The 22767-nt window shown below is 40.9% G+C and overlaps 1 protein-coding gene across 10 annotated transcripts in view; it reads right to left on the bottom strand.

The window, feature by feature from the left end:
• Window positions 1–22767, bottom strand: part of LRRC28 (leucine rich repeat containing 28) — a 109962-nt gene that overhangs the window by 25651 nt on the left and 61544 nt on the right. For 6 of the 10 annotated variants that reach the window (XM_065558139.1, XM_065558133.1, XM_065558135.1 and 3 more), the window contains 2 exons: window positions 19666–19841; window positions 16716–16875 (listed from right to left, as the gene is read on the bottom strand). In XM_065558139.1, the coding sequence (XP_065414211.1) occupies window positions 16716–16875; window positions 19666–19841 (336 nt within the window). Of the gene's footprint in view, window positions 1–3939; window positions 9287–16715; window positions 16876–19665; window positions 19842–22767 lie in introns of those variants that run through there. The other 4 variants (XM_005294851.5, XM_005294846.5, XM_042856609.2 and 1 more) reach the window with 1 other exon arrangement.

Here is a 22767-nt window from a genome sequence, read left to right on the forward strand (position 1 = left end):
GAACAAATGCATTAAAGTGACCTGAAGCCACCTCACCTAGTGGGCTGCACCTAGAGGGGTGTCAGTCATAAATGGTGGTCAAGCCCAGCTAGGGAAGGGGTGGGTCCTTCATGAAGGAAGAAGCAAAGAGCTGCCGGAGGAAGGGCCAGAGAGCAGAGGCAGGTGAGAGACAAATGGGAGTTTTCTTTTTTGGACTGGGGGAAGCCTGGGAGATTGAATGCTGAGCTGGAAACATGACTGGAGACAAGAGCTGACCAGAGACTGCAGCCTCTTTGAAACCCTGGTATATGGAGAGAGTGACAGTCCCTCGGAAGTGGGAGTCAAGTCCAGGAACTTGGATTGATGCTAGGATGGTTTGAAGCTGGGGTGAGCCTGCAAAGTAGGCAGTGACCAACTGAGCCCAGCTAGGCTGAAGATTCAGTTGTTTTGCTGTGTCCGGTTGGACTTTAAGTAAAGGACTCGCACCTGGTTTGGCTACAGGGCCAGATCACATTATCAGCTGAAACAGGCCAAAGATGGTATAGAGAAAACTGAGAGACAGTTTTTGCAACTCCATATCTGACCACCAGAGGACATGTTGTGGGGGCAATTTTGCCACAGTGGGATTTAATTATGTATTTGTTTTTTGATAATAAACTTCAATTTGGTGCCATTTACAGATTCCATGAGGAAATAGGGGAGTTTACAGTACTTCCATAAATCTAGCCAGATAAAGCTAGCAAAATATTGGATTTTCCATTGCAAGAAAGCGGTCTATATTTTTTCAAGACAGCAGTCATATAACTTGAAAAAATATTAATTTATGTAACCTGACAAAGTCCACTGAAATGACAGTGAAACATTTTCAATATTCTGCCCATAACCCAATGTATGGTGTTTGTGTGTGTTTGTTTGTTTTAAACTAAAAGGAAGTAGTACTGCTTTGTAAACAGAGCCAGAATATTGAGGTGAATGGAACTGAGGGACAAAACATGACATTAACGTCATCTCTAAGCAGCCACGCACTACAAAGGCCGTACTGCAACACGTGACTATATTTGTGTGACAGTAAAGAGGAATCCTAGAAAAGAATGACATGAAATTTTCAAGTATGCAGCAGGCAGACCAGTTTATCTGAAATAAGAACCAGCTCAAACGCCCACTCAAACTTCAAACTGAACCTTTAAAGGCAATGACTGTTGCTTAATAGAGCATGGGACCAGCTGGATTTTATGGCCAGATCTGCCATTGACCTGCTGACTATCCTTGACCAAGGCACTGAGGACCAACTTTGAAAAGGTCTTTAGGCACCTATCTATGCATATAGGTGCCTAGTAGGATTTTCAAATCACCTAGGTGCCTAACTCCCACTTCATCCCACCTGTAAAAGGAATAATATCAATGGGTTATGAGGCTTCATTGTGAAAAAGCTGGACCTGGCCGTTGTGCTCACAAGACAACCACGTGGGAGGGTTCAGCTATGGAATTCGCGTCCCCAGTTGGTCCAACAAGGCCCTTATTGGCTGATATTAATTGCACTTTGCACAGTCTATCTGTGACAGCATCCAGGTTATTTGCACTTCTGCCCCCTCTGTGGTTTGCACAAGAGCATCTCTTTAGGTCTCAGGCCTCCCATCATTACCTCTCTTCATCCCTCTCCTTCCGGATTGGGGATTTAGACCTGCAATCTCCCTGCAATTCATTGTAACTGTCCCAGCAGGTCTGACCATAGTCCAGCACCTGCCATTCGGCTCTCTCCCAGGGGCTATGCCAGCATTTACCAGCAACCACCCAGCTTTCACAAAGCACAGAACATTTATTTTAGGACAAAAGCATTACACAGGAAACATAGCATAAAACAGCCTTCACTTTTCAATGCTTACCAAGGGTCTGCCATCTCCCAAGTGGAGACCCTGGCAGATGCAGTCCTTCAAACCCTTCCAGCAGGGTTTTGCCCTCCTGGTTAATCTCATCAGTTTTCGGATCAAAACGGGGGATGCTAAGTCAGCTCAGGCTGACCCTTTATACCAAACCCCCATCCTTCATCTCCTGCGCCACTTCAACCTTGTCTGACTCATCTATGCAATTCCCCTGCCTCCGCGGGTGGTGCTTCTCTGGAGTTATCTATCCCAGGATTTGCAGTAATTATGCCCCCATTGATTTTAGTGCCTGGAGGAAGATAACACTCCTCCTTCTCCCCCGAATACCATCCCTACCTCACAAAGATACATATAACACTGATAGATAGAAGTTTATGAATAATCTCTGTGCCTATAGCATCCGGCACATCTCAGTAGAATAGCCTTTTGACATTTCCACGCTTCTGAAGTCTCACATCTGTCACATTATCTGTTCACCCGTTGCTTGATTTTTCAAAGGTGCTGATCACCTGTAACTTCCATTGACTTCAACAGAATTTTGTGAATGCTCCGTGCATCTGAAAATCAACGGTGGCTTGAGTTTCTGTTGTGATTTGGGGAAGCTATTTTTAGATAATGTATTTTTTTTAAATGGCACTTTCTTAGATAGCTGCATCTTACAAATATGGAGTGTGTGTGTTAACCATATAGTACTGCATTTAAAGATGTCTGTGAGTCAAGCTCACCCTTCATTACTTCAAGCATCACTTTTGTTTCACTCTTACGGAACAGTCTGCCTTTTGCTCAAACTGTCATATTAAATCACATTGGGGGAATGCATCAAAAGGGTCATTTTGCTGAAAGCTCCAATATGACATTTGCTAGAATATTTTTTCTATCTTCTGTCCAAGATGTTTCACCTTTTGCTCTCCTCACAATGCTCTCCACATGCTCTGTATGGGAGGCCCTTAGCAGCAGCCACTCATTCAGTCAGATGGATAGGCAGCCAGCCATGATTGACAGGGGACCTTGCAGCAAGAGTCTGTCAATATTGACATTCCTCATTACCATGCAAAATAGCGTCAGGGTGCTTGAGATGGTGCCAGTCCCCTACAGCTACCTAGGAGGCACCCTCAGAAAGTCAATCACTTTGGTGGTATACGGAGACCAAGGAGTTCCTTTTAGTTTGTGACTCAAGCAATGTCTTGCAAAAACTCAGGTCTGTGACTAGGTGGGAGATGTCTACACCAAGCAACAGCTGCCCGACGAGCATGTTTCAAGGCTTCACTTTTAGATATTCAATGCTTTAAATAACACAGCACCTGTCCTACTCGGTGGGAGGCTTGTTGCTGTCTCCCTTGTTGTGGCAGCTGAGAGTGACAGAACTGACACAGTTGACCGTTCCCAGGAAGAATCATGAGAAGATAAATAGGTCTCATGCAGAGGGAAGAGACAGGACTCCATACAATATAGAAGGGATTCATTGAGGCTGGGGGTATAGACACTCTGGTTGTCTGTGGCTCTCTAGCTTCCAGAATCACTACACAGGATCCCCCTAAATACTGACAAACACAACAGTCATGCTCTAGTCTAGCCAGTGCCTTTCCAGGTGAGGGCTTGAGAGTCTCCCCGCAGCACAGGCTAGCTCATTCAGCCACAGTATACATGTTGTTTCAACTTAAAATGTCTATTTATGCCAAGTGTTTTCATTGCAAGGGTTGGGATATTTGGTTCTCTCATTTTGTTCCATTCCAATTTATTTGGGACACGTCCCATGGCAAATTATGGTTTTAAGGGTTTTTGTTGATTTGTTAAGGGACTCAGAGACCATCAGGCTTTGGGCACACTACTCTGTAAATTTACCTACATCGCAGGGCTGCAGTGAGAAATAGTTATCTATCCGAGAAATAGATCGTTATCTATCCAAATCTCTAAATCAAACTTATTACCCAGTAGACATTAATATAATTTGAGTGGATCATACCGTAGTCCCTCTAAGACACTGATTAAAGATAATTTAAGAGTAAGCAGTCACCTCCACTATGTAGGTTTCATTTTCACAGCAAATGTGCTAGTATTGACATAACGCACAGTGCAATAATTCAGTCAATATTCAACTTTAATAACTTCATAAAAGATTTGGAGACAGCTTCACATACAGAAACAAAACTCTGCACAGCACAGTAAAGAGTGAAGCAACTGGAATTATAGACGCTTAACATCCGCTTGTCTTCAGCACCTTCATCCTTATTCAGTGGCACGGAAAGTTGCTGCACGTTGTTTGGAAAGCAATATGAACCAGAGGAAATATATCCATGGCCAGGCTGTGATGACCCATAATGAAGACCTATGAAAAGTTACTTTTCTTCAGCTAACTTGTAAAACATTTCAAATTAGCATCTTACTGCATGGACTTAATTTTGGCACTTGAACTGCAGATGTGATTGTATGACAGAAACCATGTTATCTGCTGAGTCAAGGGGTTAACTGAAAAGGTGTTTCTGACTTATTAAAAATATTTTTCAAGTGTTTCCCCCCATAAGCCTGGGGGTTGGAGACTTTTTAGCTAAGTACTATGCAAATGAACTAGAGTATAATTATTTTCACATTCTGTTCTAATATAACAGTTACAGCAACAGAAGTTGTTAGTTTTAGTAAACTGTGATACTATCAAAAATATAATTTATTAACCAACATGTACAATAAATTTCACCACTGACTTTAATTTAAACATCTAGCAAAACTCATTTTCCCACAAGCTGACATTTGGTTAAGACAGGGCAGAAGCTATACATTATACTCTAAAAACGTACACGGAACAAGCTCAGCTGTTGTCCAAACCTTCGTAGCAGTTTGAGACTCAACAAAAGATGGGTACAAGTGCAGCAGAAAAAAATGGAAGCCTCATAGGAATCTTGCCATTTCCTTCCAAAAAACCCTTTGAACTCACAGGTTTGTAATACAAAGTAGTAAAACTCCTGTGTTCAAGTTACTCAGCAGTTTCAAACACAAATCAATTATAACTTTATATTTTGCAATGACTTGAGTGGTGATATCCTTTATCAGTATTAAGATGAGGGAAAGAGGAAAATATAAGCCCTAACTCTCACAAGCAATATAATGATGGGTAAAACAGTCTTCTCTCTCTAGTCAATTAAGGCTTGACACAGCTCCCACTGACATCAGGGGAAAGGTTCCTATTCACTTCAATGGGATCTAGATCAAGTCCTTTGCTGCAATTATTTATCGTGCCAGTTTGTTTCCTAGACAACTATCAAACCAACTAACTGATATTGAAGTGCCAGTAAAACCTGAACATGCTGCTACTACAGTGGGGAAAAAAATCACAAGTTTTCCTCTACCCCTCTGTAATACCAGACAACGAGATTCAGCAGAGTTAGATATGCAAGATCTGAAACCAGTTTGGTAACAAAAGAGCAGGTCTTCTCTGTTAAGGCCTGATATTGCTCACATTGAAGTTTGAATTTAATGACAAAATTTCCACTAAGAGATCAGTATCAGACTCGTAATGAGTCATGTTCAACACTTGCTTGATATTCGTATTTATTCCTTTTTTTCTCCATAAAGGAGATTTATTTATATTCTGATCCTCTATGGCAGAGGTGATCAGGTGTGCAAGGCCCAGTGTAAAGGATTGCAAGCACACACCTCACCCAGTATGAAACTGCCCACATGGCGCAGGCATACTGTACTGCAAAGAGGTAACTGGAATGCTTTATTAAAAGCAGTGGATCCCCCACTTGCTCAGTGATTGAACAAAAAGCTGGCTTTATTAAAAGACCAGCAGCCAGCATCTGCAGGCTTGCAAGATTAACAGTGGCACTTCACGTGAGCTAAGCTAGATGTGATCTTTGTTTATATTCTGATACTCCCCATGTTAACTTCATGTGTTCTAAATTTTTCATCAGAAACTACCACTTTTAAAGTAATATTAGCTGAAAAAATATTCTTCCCCACTTTTTTGAAGTATTAACATATTTGACTAGTCATCCTGACAGACAAAAAACACACAGAAAAGGGAAAATCCTACAAAATACAACGAAGCAAAAATGATTTTGTTCCTTGGACGAGGAGATGAGGTCTTATTTTTATTTTAAGACACCACTCACACATCCTTAAAAACAGTAATAAAGGAACTATATTGGGGACAACTAGTGAGAGAACCAAGCTGCATAAAGATCAAGGGGTGGGTAACCTCCGCACAACCCGATCTAGACTGGAAACACCAAGCAACTGAAGCTGAGCTAGAAAACCCATGGCATTCGAGAGAGATCCCACAAAAGTGGGAATCTCTATTGTAAAATTGGTGGCCTACCATCCAACCAGCAATATAACTGTGCTCTCTGAGTTTGCACAGTTTGTTCTTCACATTGGCCAGTTTGAAACAACACTGAAAACAGATACCAAAATCTGAAAAAAATTGGACAAAGCAGGGGGGTTAAATTATTTTAAACTATGGACTCGCCACCCAAATGTAGCTGAATATAAAAAGAGGCTGTATCAGTAGTGATCAGATAAACATGAATTTAAGCTATTTTTCCTGTCCATAATTGTGACTTTCTTTCAGTATCACTAATAAAAGAAAAAACTTACACTGTCACATTTTGGCTACACAAAATAAATATATTTTATTCACTGAAGACTGGAATCATTGTAGTATTACTTTATAATATATTAGGTGAAGCTTCAGCTTCTTACAGAGTATGCTTGTATTATGCTGGACTGCACTTGCTAACAATAAAGAGACTGATGAACTGAATAAAACACTTTGTAATTCACACCTTTCAGTAAGTTATGGAAACAATAAGCTCTCTTATCATGTGATCTACACGAAACCAGAACAATGCTATCTTTTAGCTAAACTTTCCTATAGGTTGATCTTTGCTTAAAATAAAAAGGTACTTCCAAGTCTATGTGCTTTTAACATTGAGAAGAGAAAAATCAACCAGTTAACTCAATATAAAATCTGCAGTATAAAGGAAAATGTAAAAAATGAAAATTAATCATTTATTTTCCTGATCTATTAAAGCATGGAAACAATAATAATAATTTCCAATTCCACAGTGGTTGTACTGTCAAAACATTTTTCAGTGTTGTCTTTCAGTCCACTAGTACTTTAGGGAAAGCAAGTGCCTGGGAACCAGTTGTTCTGAATTTCAAATGAGCATGTTGCAGGCATTCTCTTACACAAAGGATTTTTTTTTATGCCTGGGTTGATACATTCTAGATCTATTTTAAAGCTATATAATACCTCACACACCATTGTGTGGCAAATTAAATAGTGCAAAGTGCCAGCCATTAAACACAGGAATCTGTGCCACTCTTCTGAATTTTCAATCTTCTGATTTAGGGATACTCTGAACTTGGGCAACTTACAACTCAAACTTGTCCTGTCCTGCAGAATGGAAGAGAAGCTCAACCCCACTTTGCTGCCTTTATCCTGATCCCCAATGACTGAGACAACATATCTGAAATCCCAGAATTGGGATTTACAAGACAAACTAATGAAAGGACAGAGGAGAAGAAATCCAACAGCACAGAGGATGTTTGGACATGGGCTCATTTCCCACTTGAACGTGGATCTGTCAAAAGGGCTTTATTATAGAAGGTTCCATTTATCAGGAACTGCAGGTGATATTTGCACTCCTTAAAGCATAAATCTTCCGATGTGTGGCAGCAACTTCAACTCCATAAAACCAGCTGAAGAGAACCCGTGCACCTTGTTATAAGTAACGGGTACAACCTACCTAAGAATCCTGCTCTCAAAAACTGCCCTTCTAGTGACGTTTGAAATACTTAGGATGCTCCATTTATTTGAACAGTTCACAGCAAACCTGCAGTAGAAACAGATGCTTGTTTTGGCAACTGCGAAGCATTTTAAAATGCGACTCTTTCGAGGTATACATTTTCCTCACCACTGCGTATATTAATACGTTACCAAGTAAGTCTCTTTATCTTGCCATTTTTATATCATCAAATTGTTCCATTCAGATCTATTTCAGCATGTAACTACTTACGACGAAGAACATTGTGTTCAGTCCCCAAGTAAGTTATGGTTAAAAACTAAACTAATCATGAACACAATGTATTAATAAAAATATATTGCAGAACAGACCAAAAGGCCTACATTTTTAGTTTAAAATTAAAAATATAAATCACAGACATCTTGGGCCTGCTTCTGCCCTTTGTACTGTAGTTGTAATGAAAATATTCCAACAACAAATGACCCCCCACCAAGATAGTAATAAATAGGGTTTTGAGTTACATTTGCCACAAACATGCTAAAAAGCACGTTACAGACCTTTTGTAAAGATATTTGAGAATGCGTGTATGTTTTTCTCATACTCCTCTAATGTTAAGATACGTGACAAGCTGTTTTGGAAATCAGTCAAACCTTGAACCCAGAGATACAGGGGCCAGCTCTCAGCAAGATTACAGGACTCACTGTTCACCTCTCAAACTACTCCAGGTTTTTCGTCAGCAGACAGAAAATAAATATGGAAAATATGTGGGTATCTCTCTGATTTTTTCATGCAAGATGGCAGTTATTTCAAAAATAAATCAGTGTGACAAACAAAGATACTGATCTCCTAGAACCTGAGAGAGCAGCTCCATGCAGGCCTTCACTTCAAAAGCAGGCTGAGTTCTCCCTGCTCACCCCCCACTCCTCCAGCAGAGGCTGTGTCTTGCAGTGATGTCCGGAAGGAAGGTACTGCTTTTAGTAGGTGGATTTGAACACATCAGTCAGATGCAAAGGCTCAATCTACTGCCGTAAGAGCTCTTTGATGGGGAAACTATTGAGGGGAGTGGGGGCAGGGAACAGAAAATGGCACACAAATGTAACTGGGATCCTTAAATTGCTGCCATCCTTGCATGCCTGTATACCCCTAATCCTGGTGATAGTGGGAGAAAATTACAAGTAACAAGTGAAAACTGGACTGCCATGCGGGAGATATATTTTTTAAATTATGTGTCCATTTAACACTGTTCAAGAACTAAAACATCTTTAAATGACATGAAATATCAACCTAAGTAGCTCCACATGTGAAAAACACTAACAAAAAATACTGGAGACTGAGCCCCTTGAATTAGTTTGATTTATACGTTGTCCTGGAGGAGAGCAAGGGTGTTAATACTTGTAAAAGCTTGATCGTTACATTTCCAAAAAGTTTTTGCAGCTCATCCAAAATTGATAGGGCAGGATTTAAGTGCCTCTTAGTGTCCTGACTGAGCATTTCTGCTATTTTGGAGTATGCACACATGTACACAAACATACAATATTCCAGTACCAACGAGATACACAGTCTAATGCAGCTTTAAGCTGGCAACGCTCCTGAGTAGCTTTAAGTGTTTATCAACTCAGTAGGTCAAAAGTCTGCAGACACTGGGTGGAGCAGCAGTATGCCACAAAACTAACAGTTCGCCGCCTGGAAAAAAAAAAAAAAAAAGAGGATAGAAAAAACAGTTGTCAGTTCAGGATTAAAGTAACTGGCCACCTTTCACAGCAGACAATTTTTTGGACTGTAAAAATGAAGGATAAGCCCTGGCCAACTATCTAAACAGAAGATTTTTAATTTTGGTTTGTGAAAACAGCACGAGGTTTTTCTTTTTGCACAGTGTTTTGCTGAGTGTTACTGCCAGTAGGTTTAATGGCTAAGAGGAGAGAACCCTTTGATTCCATTTCTCTCATGTGTTTAAATTACTGCTTGCAAGCATGAAATAACTGAATTCTGACAGCCAAACAGTAGGTTTGAGTGAGTCTACAAGAAACCAAAAAGAAAAAAAGTGGAGATCAGAACTCCAGAGAGGATGATCAATGGGCTTTGCTGTTATGTTGGGCTAAGTGCCGTACAAATCCACATGAAGGGGCAATTTCACTTCCTTCAACTGAAACTCTCTCCCCCTATAACCTCACTAATGACCTGTCCTCCTGCTTAGGTAACGCTGAAGTTGATTTTTAATCCACAAAACCAAGACTGACACTTTGCCCATGTTATTGTAGGGAAACAGATTTACACAGCCTCTTAAATTGGAAACCCAGTCCACCTTTTCTCAGCACTCTCTTCCACAACCCCCGGCCCCAATACATTTTATCATAGAGGCAAATAAATGCTAGTCTTCCCAGCAGAGGAAAATTATATAGACAAACAAAAATTGATGTGCTAACTGTTCAAACACCCAGCTTCCCCACCCTATGTTTCTATGTTGTACATGGACATGGTAAACTCTTTAGGATAAGGATCTTGTCTTCCAATCTCTCTCTAAAGCACCTAACCACAGTATTGGCATTACATAAATAATAATATTATCATGCCAAGCATGTGTGCTGCAAAGATAAGAACACCAGAGCATCCTTAAGTCTGAATTTCTGTGGATTCGCATCACAATTCTACAGCAGCTGAAAGTTCTGTGGCTGGATACTCTATGACAATCCATTCTGGACCAGGAAGGTGATGGGTGTTCAATGTAAGTGCATATGCTAAAATACTTGGGAGATTTTAGCTAAAAAGTGAAAAATGGGCAGTAATGTATATTTTAAATGAAACAGGTATTTTAGAGTCTCAGCATAGTACACTGAATCATAACAAAACTTAATTTGGTGGAAAAATATGGTATTGTTTTTAACATTTGCAACAATAATTTCTTCCTGGAATAGAGTCTGCCTGGCAAGTTTCAGCACAGTAAGAATTTTAATAATCCCTGGAAAATAAGGGTTTGTGTTGGAGGTGTTCATTGACTCTTAACCATAGTTTTGTAGCAACCATAAAAATTAGGTCTCTTCCATCTCTTTAGGAATCTAGCCATCTCCTGCCACTGTAGGATCATTACATACAATATAAAGCACAGCGGTTTGTCCACTCTAGTTTTGGATGTCCCAAGAAAAGAAATGTCCATCATTTGCTTAGGAAACTATACAAAACACACTAATCCATTTTGCTGCCTGGAAAAAATTTCCTGACAGCTTGAATATTTTTTTCTTAATTTCATCCCATTATGTCTTGTTATAACCTCTTGTGCTGGTGGAGTTTAAACATCTGACAGTCAGAATTGCAACAGAACAGCAAGTTGAAGAGCACTGTCTTTACAATCAGAAGAGCTTTCTAAGAAAGGAGATGGCTTTTCTAAAATAGCAGTTATGGTGCTTCCTGGCTGCTGTCCAAATTTAAGATGCACAAGTTGTTTTCATTTCATAAAGCTGTATTGCTCATAAATCAGAGCAGCATTATGCTACAAACTCTCAGCACAAGAGGCTGCCATATAACTTGAGAAAAATTATACCATCTGCTTGAATCAGCAATCCGATTTTTTTATTTTCTTCTTTAAAGTTTTCCTACTGACAAAACTTTTTTTTCTTTTGCTGCTACAGAAGAATTACTGGCAAATTAAAAAATTTTCAACAGAGCAAGAACTGAGTTTAGTATTACTGGTATGTACGGGGCTAAAATATCATTCTCAGTAAAGACATCTATTAATGCCTATCTTTTCTTTTCCATGTTTAAGAAGAGGCTGTCTAAGGAATTGTTTAACAACTTTTCTAAGGAGAACCTAGCTCTCAGGTTTGTTTGTCCAAGAAAATATGACTTCATTTCTTGTTAGCAAACTAGATTTCTGAAAATACTGAACTGCATTGTGAGTAGTTCTCATTCTTGTTATGTATGTGCCTATGTCCTCATGGTTCAGCTATTAGCCCTGTTTCATGGAGAAAGATTTCTACACATTTCTCCACACTGCCCCTATATACATGGCATTGTCGCATGGGCAAGGGACATTCCCACCTGAGAGGGGAGGGATAGAGCACCCACATGCTTATTCTCTCTGCTTTATCACTAACCAGGTGCACAGCCACAGGGTGTTTTCTGTGATGGAACCTCCTCTCAGACACAAAGAAGGGAAGAAACTCAAGTCAAAACAAACTATGGAGAAGGCTCAAGAGAGGTCCAAGCTAGGATGTTGTTGCTGATTCTCCTCACTGACTGAAAACACCCCTTGACACCAGGCAGAAGGCAGGCTCCTAGGTATGATGTTGCTATACCTCCCTTCTTGGCAAGATACTAAACTTCTGTCTGGTTGATAATTATGGGTGCATTAATTGACCAGCATGACTAACTTAAGTCTGAAAATGAACAAACTCCCCACCTGCCTCAGTTTCCTCATAAAGCCTCAGTGAAACAGAATTACCTTTCTCTGTACAACTCAAATTTTAAACAAAGTTAGGTCTGTGAGGACAGAGGGTTTCACTCACCTCTCACTAAAACCTGTATCCCACCTGCCCATGTATTAGGCACCTACCCCAGCTCAGGCTAGTAGGTGGTGCTGGAAAAGCACTACAAAATGACCAGTGTTCAGCATTAAGTTACTCTGCATTTCTACCTGCCTGAGGAACATTACTCCCTAGTTTTAATCTCTTGTTCGATTATGCTACCAAGCAAGTGAACACAACTGTGTAGGTTTGGCTGCTTCACTACACAGCCTTGCATGCATGTTCACATTTGCTGTGACCATAGAAACTGAACTGTTTGTAAATCACATTTCACTAGCAACCATCATCTTCAGCACAGCACCCTTCCACTGCACACCCCTTATTTGCTCATATTGAAGAGCATTTTAGTTGCAGATTATTTGAAATACACTCTGATAATGGCTGCAATGCCCCCACCACAGGCTTTCATTTTTGCCTTTAGCAAAAGAAACCAATATGCCTTATGGCATTTTATTTGGTGGTTGCATTTGCCTCAGGTACAGGGGTGAAGGCACCAGGCGAAGGATTACTGTTTGGTAATAGTTCCTGCCTGACTCACAGAAAACCCTCCCCATGGATTTCCTGATCACCCACGTGCTGTTCTATCAGGAATAGTTGAGTCCCACAACATCAGAGCCAATAGTCATTGTCACCTCAAGGCTGTTCCAGATTTATGGAAATTAACCTATTGTAAATAAATGCGTAAATAAGGTAACTTTAGATTAAGAACAATCTATACTGGGTGAGACTGATGCTTGCTGGGAGGTACCAAGAGTTGTGAGGCACCTCAAACTACCTGCCCTCTGCATGAGAAACCCTTGTCTGTGCCTCCTGGGGGTCAGCTCCCCAACTCCACTGGCCATAAGCTACACAAGCACTGCTCTCAAGACCTTGCAGGCTCTGCTGTCAATCTATGGGTTAGCAACTGGCACACCCCAGCCCACAAGCCCTCTGCATGTCGCCTTGGAGTATCCAGCTGCTGATCCACTGGACACTCACAGCATTCACAGATTCACTGCTTCCAAAAAACCAAAACACCACAGCTTAATGATTTCACCTCAGATCACTGCTCCACATAACACACAGCACTTAGATACGTTTATAGTGAAATCAAGTATAAATTTATTTAACACAAACATTCAAGTAGTACACGTAGAAGTATTGGAAACAAATGATTTGTTTAGAGATTCAATGGGGCCCTAAAAATCTAAGCTGAGAGTGTCTGAAACAAGAGGACAAGTGACTGGGATGTAAGGTTAGCCTGCTATTTGCTTAGCAGGAGGTGCCCCAAGAGTCCATAGGGTTTGCCGCATCTGTATGGGAGACAGATCAGAGGTCCCCTGGATCGCCTTAGAGATTCCTGGGAGGGTGGCACTGAGGCAACAGGGGAACTAGTGGCTGAACATGTGCAGAGGTTCAGGAAGGATTTAAAATCCCTGATGGGGATTAGTGAGGTTTTACTGCTCTAAGGCCAGGCAGCTCAGAAAGTATGGTATGATCTCAATACCTGTGATCGATCATTTGATGTGGGTGATTTGGTTCTGGTGTTACTTCCTATAAATAAACACAAAATGAACAATTCATTTGAAGAGGCTTCTGAGGTGGTAGAAAGAGTTACCAATGTTACCTGCAATATACTAAGGCCCCACAGTGGGGTTACACCTCCAACTGTGCAAATCAACAGGTTAAAAGTACGCCACAATTGTGAAGCCATTGTAAACAAGATTTGCTGTGCAGATGAGGACTGTGAGACAGCCCCTCTTATTGATTTGGTGACTGAATGCCACAGTGATACCGGACTAGAGGGCACAGGGAGGGGAGGGATAGCTCAGTGGTTTGAGCATTGGCTTGCTAAATCTAGGGTTGTGAGTTCAATCCTTGAGGGGGCCATTTAGGGATCTGGGGCAAAATCAGTACTTGGTCCTACTAGTAAAGGCAGGGGGCTGGACTCGATGACCTTTCAAGGTCCCTTCCAGTTCTAGGAGATAAATTAATGGAGATATCCTATTTATTTATTTACTGATTTATATGAAGGGTTAAACCTAACTGAAAAGGCAAATATGGTCATGCTGCAAAATCACCGACAGGTATTTTCCAGCAGGCCAGGCCTAACTCACAAAATGGTCCATAAGATTAACACTGACGGACCACAGCCAGTGTCCAGCAGAGCATACCAGACAACTGGCAAAATGCAGGAGAAAATTTGAGAGGAGGAAGCAAGCATGCTAGACATGGGAATAGTTACAGAGTCAAACAACAATCCCTGGGCTTCTCCAGTTGTTATGGTCCCCAAAAAAGCTTAATGCTGTCACAAGTTCCTGGGGCCTACCCTATGCCCAGAATCAATGACATGCTGGACATTTTAGGCAGGGCAAAATTACCAGGGACTCTGGATTTTAAAAAAGGCAAATCCCCTTAGACAGTGAAGCACAGAAAAAAAAAATTCACCTTCATAACCAATTCAGAACTTTGTGAGTTTGAAGTGTTACCTTTTAAGTTAATTAATGTAGAAGCCACATTTCAGAGGCTCGTTAATCAAGTGTTGGCCAGGTTACAGGGCTTTGCTCATGCCTCCATAAACGATACTGTAATATTCAGCCATTACTGGCAAGATCATAAGGATGATGTGGGAACTGTGCTGAAGAGATGCAAAGATGCTGGTCTTGAAGTAAAAGTGACAAAATGTAAGATGGGGAGGCCAAAAGTCCCTTATTTAGGCTACTGGGTAGAAGAGGGATAGATTTGTTCAAATCCTTTAAAAGCGGAGTCCATTGTTAACTGGCCCTACCTTGAACCAAAAAGCAAGCTCAGTCTTTTATAGGTTTGGCAAATTATTAATGCTGGCTTGGGGAAGGTTTCAGCGACATTATGTCTGCAAGTACAGACCTCTGCAAAAACAGACAGCCTGACAAGGCGGTTTGGACTGCAGCCTGTCAAGGAGGCTTTGATAAAGTGAAAAGAATTTCATTAGAGAAACTGGTTCAAGCCAGTCCTAGCTTTGATAAGATGGCTGAACTCTGCACAGACACATCCAATACAGGTTTGGGAGCTGTATTAATGCAAGTGGGCCAAGGCAATAAAAAGCATCCTATAGCTCAGGTAAAAGAAATGATCCCCTTCCTCACACTGAGGAAAATTTTCTGTCACAGAAAGATAATGTTATGCAATTGTGTGGGCAGTCAGGCAGCTAAGGCCTTACCTATTCCACAGGAAGTCCAGAGTCCTAGCAGAGCACAGTCCATTGGCATGGTTTCACAGAACAAAAGGTACCAACTCCAGGCTGCTACGTTGGAGAGTGCTCCAAGAATGTGATATGGAAATTGTACATATGAAGGGAAGGAAAATGTAGTGGCACATACACTGACCAGGCAACTGGACAGGAGCCAACTGGGCAGGAGCTAACCCTACGGCACCAACGTAAGGGAGAAGGTATGACCCAGGGACGCCTGGGTGCTAACTGGCAGATGGCACAGGGTTTCACATGGATCCATTAGGTCAGATAATTGCATAATAGTTCACCAGAGGTGACATACCTCAGACGTGTTCCTTTCAGGCAGAAGGTAACAGACACCCATCTCCCTGTCTGGCCATTTGTGCATTGGGATGCCTCATAGTGGAGGTCTATTTGTATACTGAGCCACAAGCAAAAGAAGAGATTTCAAAATCTACAACAGAGGAATCTACAGGAATAAGAAAAAAGGTGTGTGTGTGTGGGGGGAAGAGTGTCCTGTGTATGGATAAACAAAAAATTGCTCTGGTATATCTTGGAGTACAAAGTGACATGCTGGGTCCTTCAGCAAAAAGGCCAGCTGACAGCATTCTTGTCTCATGAAAAGAGGGTCACAGCCAGCCAGCTGAAAAATGATGCAAGGATTTGGGGAGAGCAATATTGGTTAGACATGAGAGTATCTTGTTAATCAAGTCTAGGCTCTAGAATGTATGATTTTATTTTATACGTAATCATTTTTTGCCAATACTTCTACTTGCTACTACTTGAATATTATGCTTTATTAAATATGTTTATAGTAAAGTCAAGTATAAGTTTATCTAAGTGCTAGATATCTAAGTGCTGTATGTTAAGCGGAGAAGTGATCTGAGGTGGAACTGGGGTGTACTGTTTCTTCAGAAGCAACAAATCTGTGAATATCACCAGCGTCCACTGGAACAGACTGGACACACGGGCTGCGGTGCGCCAACTGCTAACGTAATGTGACAGCAGGGCCTGTAAAGCCTAGAGGCAAGTGCTTGTGTTGCCCGTGGAGTTGGGAAGCTGACACATGGCAGGCACAGACAAGGCTTCATCATGCTAAGGGCACGCAATAGCAAGGTGCCTCACAACCCTGAGTACCATCAGCAAGTATCATGGTGACTACTGTTTCCCTTGTTAGTAAACGCACAATCAAATGCTGGTCCATGCCTGGGAAATGACAGAAATAAATATGACGTGTCCCCTTTGATATGAGATCTTAGGGAAAAAAAAAAAAAAAAAAAAAAAGACTTTAGCCCATTAAGGCCGCCAAGCTAAAAAAATTCCTCAAACTCCATAAAGATGTTTTTCTTCCCAAAAGCAGCCCCTGTGGAAGGTCTGAAACCCCAGTCTAATTTTCTGTAATTACCCCTGGTGCAGGCCTGCCATTGGAGTCTCCCTCAAGGGAAAGAGCTTTGGGTAGACAATGGTAAACATGGGCTGGCTGCAACGGTGACAGTGTCCCAGAGGGCATTGCAGTAATTCCAAGAGACTTTTAGGTAATGAGATTGGAGTCAGGAAGCTGAAATCTAGGGAAGAAAAGAAACATAAGTTAAGATCCTGGATTGTAACAAAACAAATTCATGATAAGGTTCAACATAGTAAACATGTTCCATGACCCTTTGGTGTACGAAATATCTCACTAATCCTCTCGGTAACATCTGGCCATGTCAAAGAAGTCGTAAACTAAAGCCAATTATTTGCAAATAAGATGAAGCCCATAATGGTACTTGCAATGTAAATAAGCAAGGGAAGTTAACAGAAAACTGCAGGCATAGGATTAATCAGACCCAAACAGCTAGATGAAGGTGCTGTTGCTCAAGGAAATACAAAAAACACCCTCAAAAACAGCAAATGCTACAAGCAGTAAAACATTTCTAAACAGAGGCATTGGCTGACTCAAGCAAAACTTAGAATTAAAATGTGGAGGATTTAGTTAAGTGTGAGTCATTAAATTAGATCTATTAACCAAAGTGAGGTTCCCTGTCCTAATCAGTGGCTATTCAATATTCAACAATACAAGATTCTAGGAAGGAAGTCAGTATCAATTTCTTTACATAATTCAATAAATAACCACCCCACAGCACAGAACAGTTATACGAACCCCAAACAATTAATCATCCAGCAATTCAAAATTGCCAACTATAATCAAAGCCATACCCACAGCCATCTCCGAAAGACGCAGCAAATACACAGCCTTATTAGTATGCCCCACAGGTCAACAGATCTCGCTCTTCTATACCCAAGAGGTTCCAGCGCCCCCATGTGCTACAGCTGTGGGAAGTGTGATTTCTCAGTTGGGCAGGCCCCAGGCCACTTAGGACTTTCACAAGTCAAAGCCAACATCTGAAACTCCAACAGAAAACAAAGAGGCAGCCAGTGCTGCACACTAGTATAGGTGTTAACGGATCAAGATGAGGGGCAGAATTTAATAAAAATAGACTTCTAGAATTTGCACCGTACTCAGTTTCCAAATAAATGTAAAGTGTAACCCCATGTACAGTGCAATCCAGGAGGCTAATTTTGAGGTGACAAAGGCCTGGATAACAGAAGATGGTCTGCATCTAACAAAAGAGGTCACAACTTGCTGACCAGGCAAAGATCGAGGAAAGCCAGCCTGGTCACTGTGGTAATACGATTTTGTAACACTAGCTGAGGATCTAACACCACCCTTGAAATTGCAAACACGAGCAACCAATAGTGGACTAAAGAGGGTGATATTACCTCTGCCACATCCTCCATCTCCTTCCCACCACACATTTCATCCCTGTCTGGATTGACCTTTACTAGTTTGCCCTTGACGATGCCCCAGTCTCAACCAGATTTTGACTGTCACCCAAGGTGTTGCCCATTGCCTTTAATAATGGTTACTATAACCAGACTAGAAAGATACAAAATTAACTGTAGTGCAGAAATTTGAGGATAGGGAAGATACTTAAAATCGGTGACTCCTAATCGCTCAAGCACTGGCCAAAGCCATAATGCTTGTTCAAGCAACCTTACACAAGTTTTCCTGCACCCTGCCAACACACTTCATATTGATTGTGCAACACTACCCTGCCTTTCTAAACTAAAACCTTGCTTGTGACAGTCTTGCCACACTGTGTGGTGGTTGTGACATGGATAAATCTTTATGAGAAAAGAGATAAGATTACAATCATCTCTGATTTAAAGATCTGAATTCTGCTTTCCAGAGGAGAGAAGTTAATAATCCCTTTTGCCCCAAATCCCCAGCCTGTCTTCCAAAAGAGATTAGAATTTCACCCATGCACGCGTGTACACAGAAAATTGCACCCTGTGCTGTATGATCACTGTACTGTTATAATCTTGGTATTTGAACAACTCCCTGTTTTTTCCCCTAAGTAAAAGAAATCAGAAACACACAACCTCTAACAGGTCATTAATTCATCCCCCCAGCACTGCAGAATTGTTTCCTCCAATATAGTTTCCTGTGTTTGGCCCACTCTTAACATGTGGCTTCCATCACTGGCCTAAATAAATAAAAATGTTTGGGGCAGAAAGAAGTCCAAGCAGCAGACTGTCAGCTCTTCACTGTACAGTTTTTCTTGGCAAAAGGAACTACTTCAATGGTAATGATTCACGACAATAATTCCAGTCCAAGCTTTTCTCTGATTAGCCTTTTTACATACATCTCCTTCCATGGTTCACAAATTCCCAAAGCACTGAATATGGCAGATCCACAACATTCCCAAAGCTAACAGAGCCTGAACCCCCAAATTACTCTTAAATATTGGTATCGCATGTGGGAGTATGATGTATAACCAGGGGAGCCAGGGGCCAGTTTTCAACAAAGAGTGTGAACTGGAGCAGAACTAAAGCAACTCAGCTGTCATGCTGTACTGAAATGGCCAACGGCTGCTAACATTTCTTCTGCCTTCTGTATAACAAGTCTGCCAGTTTAGGAACATGCTGCCTGGCAAGGAGTTGCATTGTTGGACAATGCATCTAATCTTGCCTCGGGAATAATGATTTCTCCCTCTTCTATCCCATTAAAGTCAGTTTCTTCTCCACTGCAGACTGTGAAAAGCCTGCATCCGTTTACATTGTTCTCTCCCCTCCCCCCACTCCAAATTCTAACCACCACTTTACCTTTGGAGCCCAGCGTTTAGCAATGTCTTTTGGGCCAAAACCTTTTTGTTGATCACTTAAATCTAATTTGCTGAAATAGACATTTTAAAACACTGATGTTTGCAAAGCACTTTGAAGAGCTCTATAAATGCTACTGTCACCTCTGAAGAGACCATGCATTTGCTGGGTCTTGTCAAACTCTGAAGGATGTGAATAGACAATTAAAGTACCTTTTAAAAACCTGTAGTAGGTGTTATAGAGTGTCCTCATGGCTAGCTCTTGCAAAGGCAGCACGTGATCGGTCTCTGTCCCTATAGACTTCACCTCTGCTGGGAGGAACACAGTTAACTGTCCCGATGAAAAGGAGAGCAGCTTCACCTCTGAAACCTGAATAGGGGAGCCACAGCTGGAAGAATACAAACCGTTCAGAATGCAGTTAGCCAGAACAAAAGTAACCAATGGGGAAACAATATGCAATCAGCTCAAAGTGCACTTTACACTGTTCTACAGAACACTGCCTTCCTAGAATAAGAGCTCACTCTTATACACAGTGTGTGTTTCAGATTGAAATGAATTTAGTACGCAGTCTCATTGCCTGTAACAGGCTAGATGTGGCCCATTTGGAGATCTTTACTAATCAGGTAATACCCGATACCTAGAAAAAATGAGAACAGAACCACAAGGTGAACCAAGGACATTGACTAACAAAGTCTAGTGTCCCTAGCTTTGCCTCAGAGTCCCTCTTGTTTAGCCAGACACTAAATGATCTGTACAAATTGTTTTTTACTATTACAAAATATTTTACTAATGGGTCAATGTCTTACCTGACAATTGGGTTTCTGTGCTTTGAACCAACCAACTCAGAATGATAATGGATTTCCCACTCACAACCCGTCAGGCAAAATATAGCCATAAGGCATTTAGTGCTTTAAGTGCCACTGAATGCTGCTTTCCCCCTCCCAGAGTTCCCCTGAAAAGACGTTGGTGAAAATAAGAAGATAACCCAGCAAAATCAGCAAACTCTGCCCTTTCCAGCCCAAGTTCAGAAGAAGGGGAGTTCTCAGGATCAGTGGATCCAAACAGAGCAGTTTAGTTTGTTGGTAAAAAAAAAAAAAAAATCCCTACTTGATTCCTGCTGCAGTCTATCCAGACTATTAAAAAGCCAGGAACGACACAAAAATTGGTATTGTTTATAACAGCTAAAAAATTGGAAGCAAAAGAGCCTTGTTAAGGTCAGATCTAACTCTATTTGAGCACCCTGGCGGGCTGGGTTATGGTTGTTTAATGCTGTATCTTACCCTGGCGGGCTGCGTGCCAAAGGTTGCCTATCCCTGCTATAGAGTTTGGAGAGGTGCCTTTTATTAGTATGTACAAATCCATACTAATTAGTATGTAGCTATCCCTTGGGGGAGGGATAGCTCAGTGGTTTGAGCATTGGCCTGCTAAACCCAGGGTTGTGAGTTCAATCCTTGAGAGAGCCACTTAGGGATCTGGGGCAAAATCAGTACTTGGTCCTGTTAGTGAAGGCAGGGGGCTGGACTTGATGATCTTTCAGGGTCCCTTCCAGTTCTATGAGATAAGTATATCCTATTTTGCTTACTAAAAAAAGAGTACCAGTAGATTCTGTCATAAAAAGATTACCTTTCACATAAGGAATCTGAAAAAATGTGCAGTTCCTGTTAATTTAGCATCTTTTTAGAAATAACCCTGGAAGTGCAGCAATAGTTTTGTTCTTAATTTGCAAATATAAATGCTATCTTTGTTTTGGCGGAAGGGACAGAAATTTATTCACAAAGATGAAATATGGCTAAGTGGCAGGGGGAAGCATTTTATCAAGTCAAATTGCTTGGACTGACCACTTCTGTTATGACCGATATTGGGGAGACCAGAAGATCAGCTGTACCCAAATGCAGCCCATATAGTGCTAAAATGTGGTCTGTGGCTGCCCTCTTTCTGTAATGGTGAGGACAAAGCTGATCAGCTGCATCGGTTTTTGTTGCTGGTAATAATTTTAAAAAGTTGTTATATTTTTATTCATGTATTAAAGAAAGTACAAGTACTCCCACACACCACGATGTGGCTTTGTTTCCCCACATGCCTTACTGGAGCGCTATGAGGGTTAGTTAGTTAATGTCTATGCAATGCTCTGAACGTGTACAGCTTTGTCTACAAGACGTAGGACATTTTCCGTTGTAGCCACTACTGGTGTGGCGGCACCAGTGGAAGTGTAGTCAAGGAACTATTGGATACTGCCATTTTAGCCATCTCATCTAGACCTGCTGTATTCAATTGTGCTTAGAATGCCAACGGCTAACATAAAATCTGATTAGGATATGAAAATGAAGATATAGTAAATGAGGAGGAACACTAGCAGACATCTTTTAAAAGGGACTAAGTCAAATGAAAATCTGGTTTATTCAGACAGTTGTAAAATAAGATGACGGGCCATGCCACTGAAAAAATTAGCATAAGGTTAGTTTTAGATTCAAACGGAGAATTAAAGATACAGTGAAAGGCAAAGATGGGGTTCAAAATGACTGAAAATAAACAGATCTGTTTGATCAAACCTGTTAGCACACTTTTAGGCATTACCATTTGTATTTTCCCCAAAAAAACAAACAAACAAAAAAACCCCAATATAATTGTTTTTCTTAACTTTTAATTCACTCTAACATCTTGTTTACAATTTATTCAGATTTATGACAAAGCAAAACAAACATTAAAGTAGATATACCAGCACTTCATTTATTGAAGGATAAAGGTCAGTAAAATTTATGATCAGCACAGAGTGACCCCACCTGGCAATAGTAAATTGTGATACAACTCCCAAACACTTATACATCACAGGAATAAACAGGAATATGAGCACTGGCTATCAGGAAAAAGTTAAAAATTCTCAGATGTGTAATAGTTAACATACTTAAACAAGGCATGGGTTATAAATGTGGAGTTTATAATTAATAGTTGAGAGGAATAGCATAGTGATTTTATAATGAGAAGATACTGGGGCATGTATTCCTCTCACCTCTTTTGCACCAGCATAACTACATTAATTTCAGTGGAGCTACTCCTGATTTAAGCTAGTATAAGTCAGAGAAGAAACAGGCAAGTGTCCTGGAAAGCACACTTTCTCCTCACATCAAACTCACAAACATAAGATAGCTTAGGGTATTTTTAAATATACAAAAGTTGGATTGCAATTTGTAGAAAATTATTTACTCACTTACTGAGTGCCAAGCACTATAAATAGTTGCTACAGGGATGTTATGAGAATACGAATAAGAGGAAAGCCCTCGTGAAATTCTATTCAGATATGGTCCATTCTAGGCAAA

Source organism: Chrysemys picta, chromosome 10, assembly GCF_011386835.1.
Source record: "Chrysemys picta bellii isolate R12L10 chromosome 10, ASM1138683v2, whole genome shotgun sequence".
NCBI classification, from domain to species: Eukaryota; Metazoa; Chordata; order Testudines; family Emydidae; genus Chrysemys; species Chrysemys picta.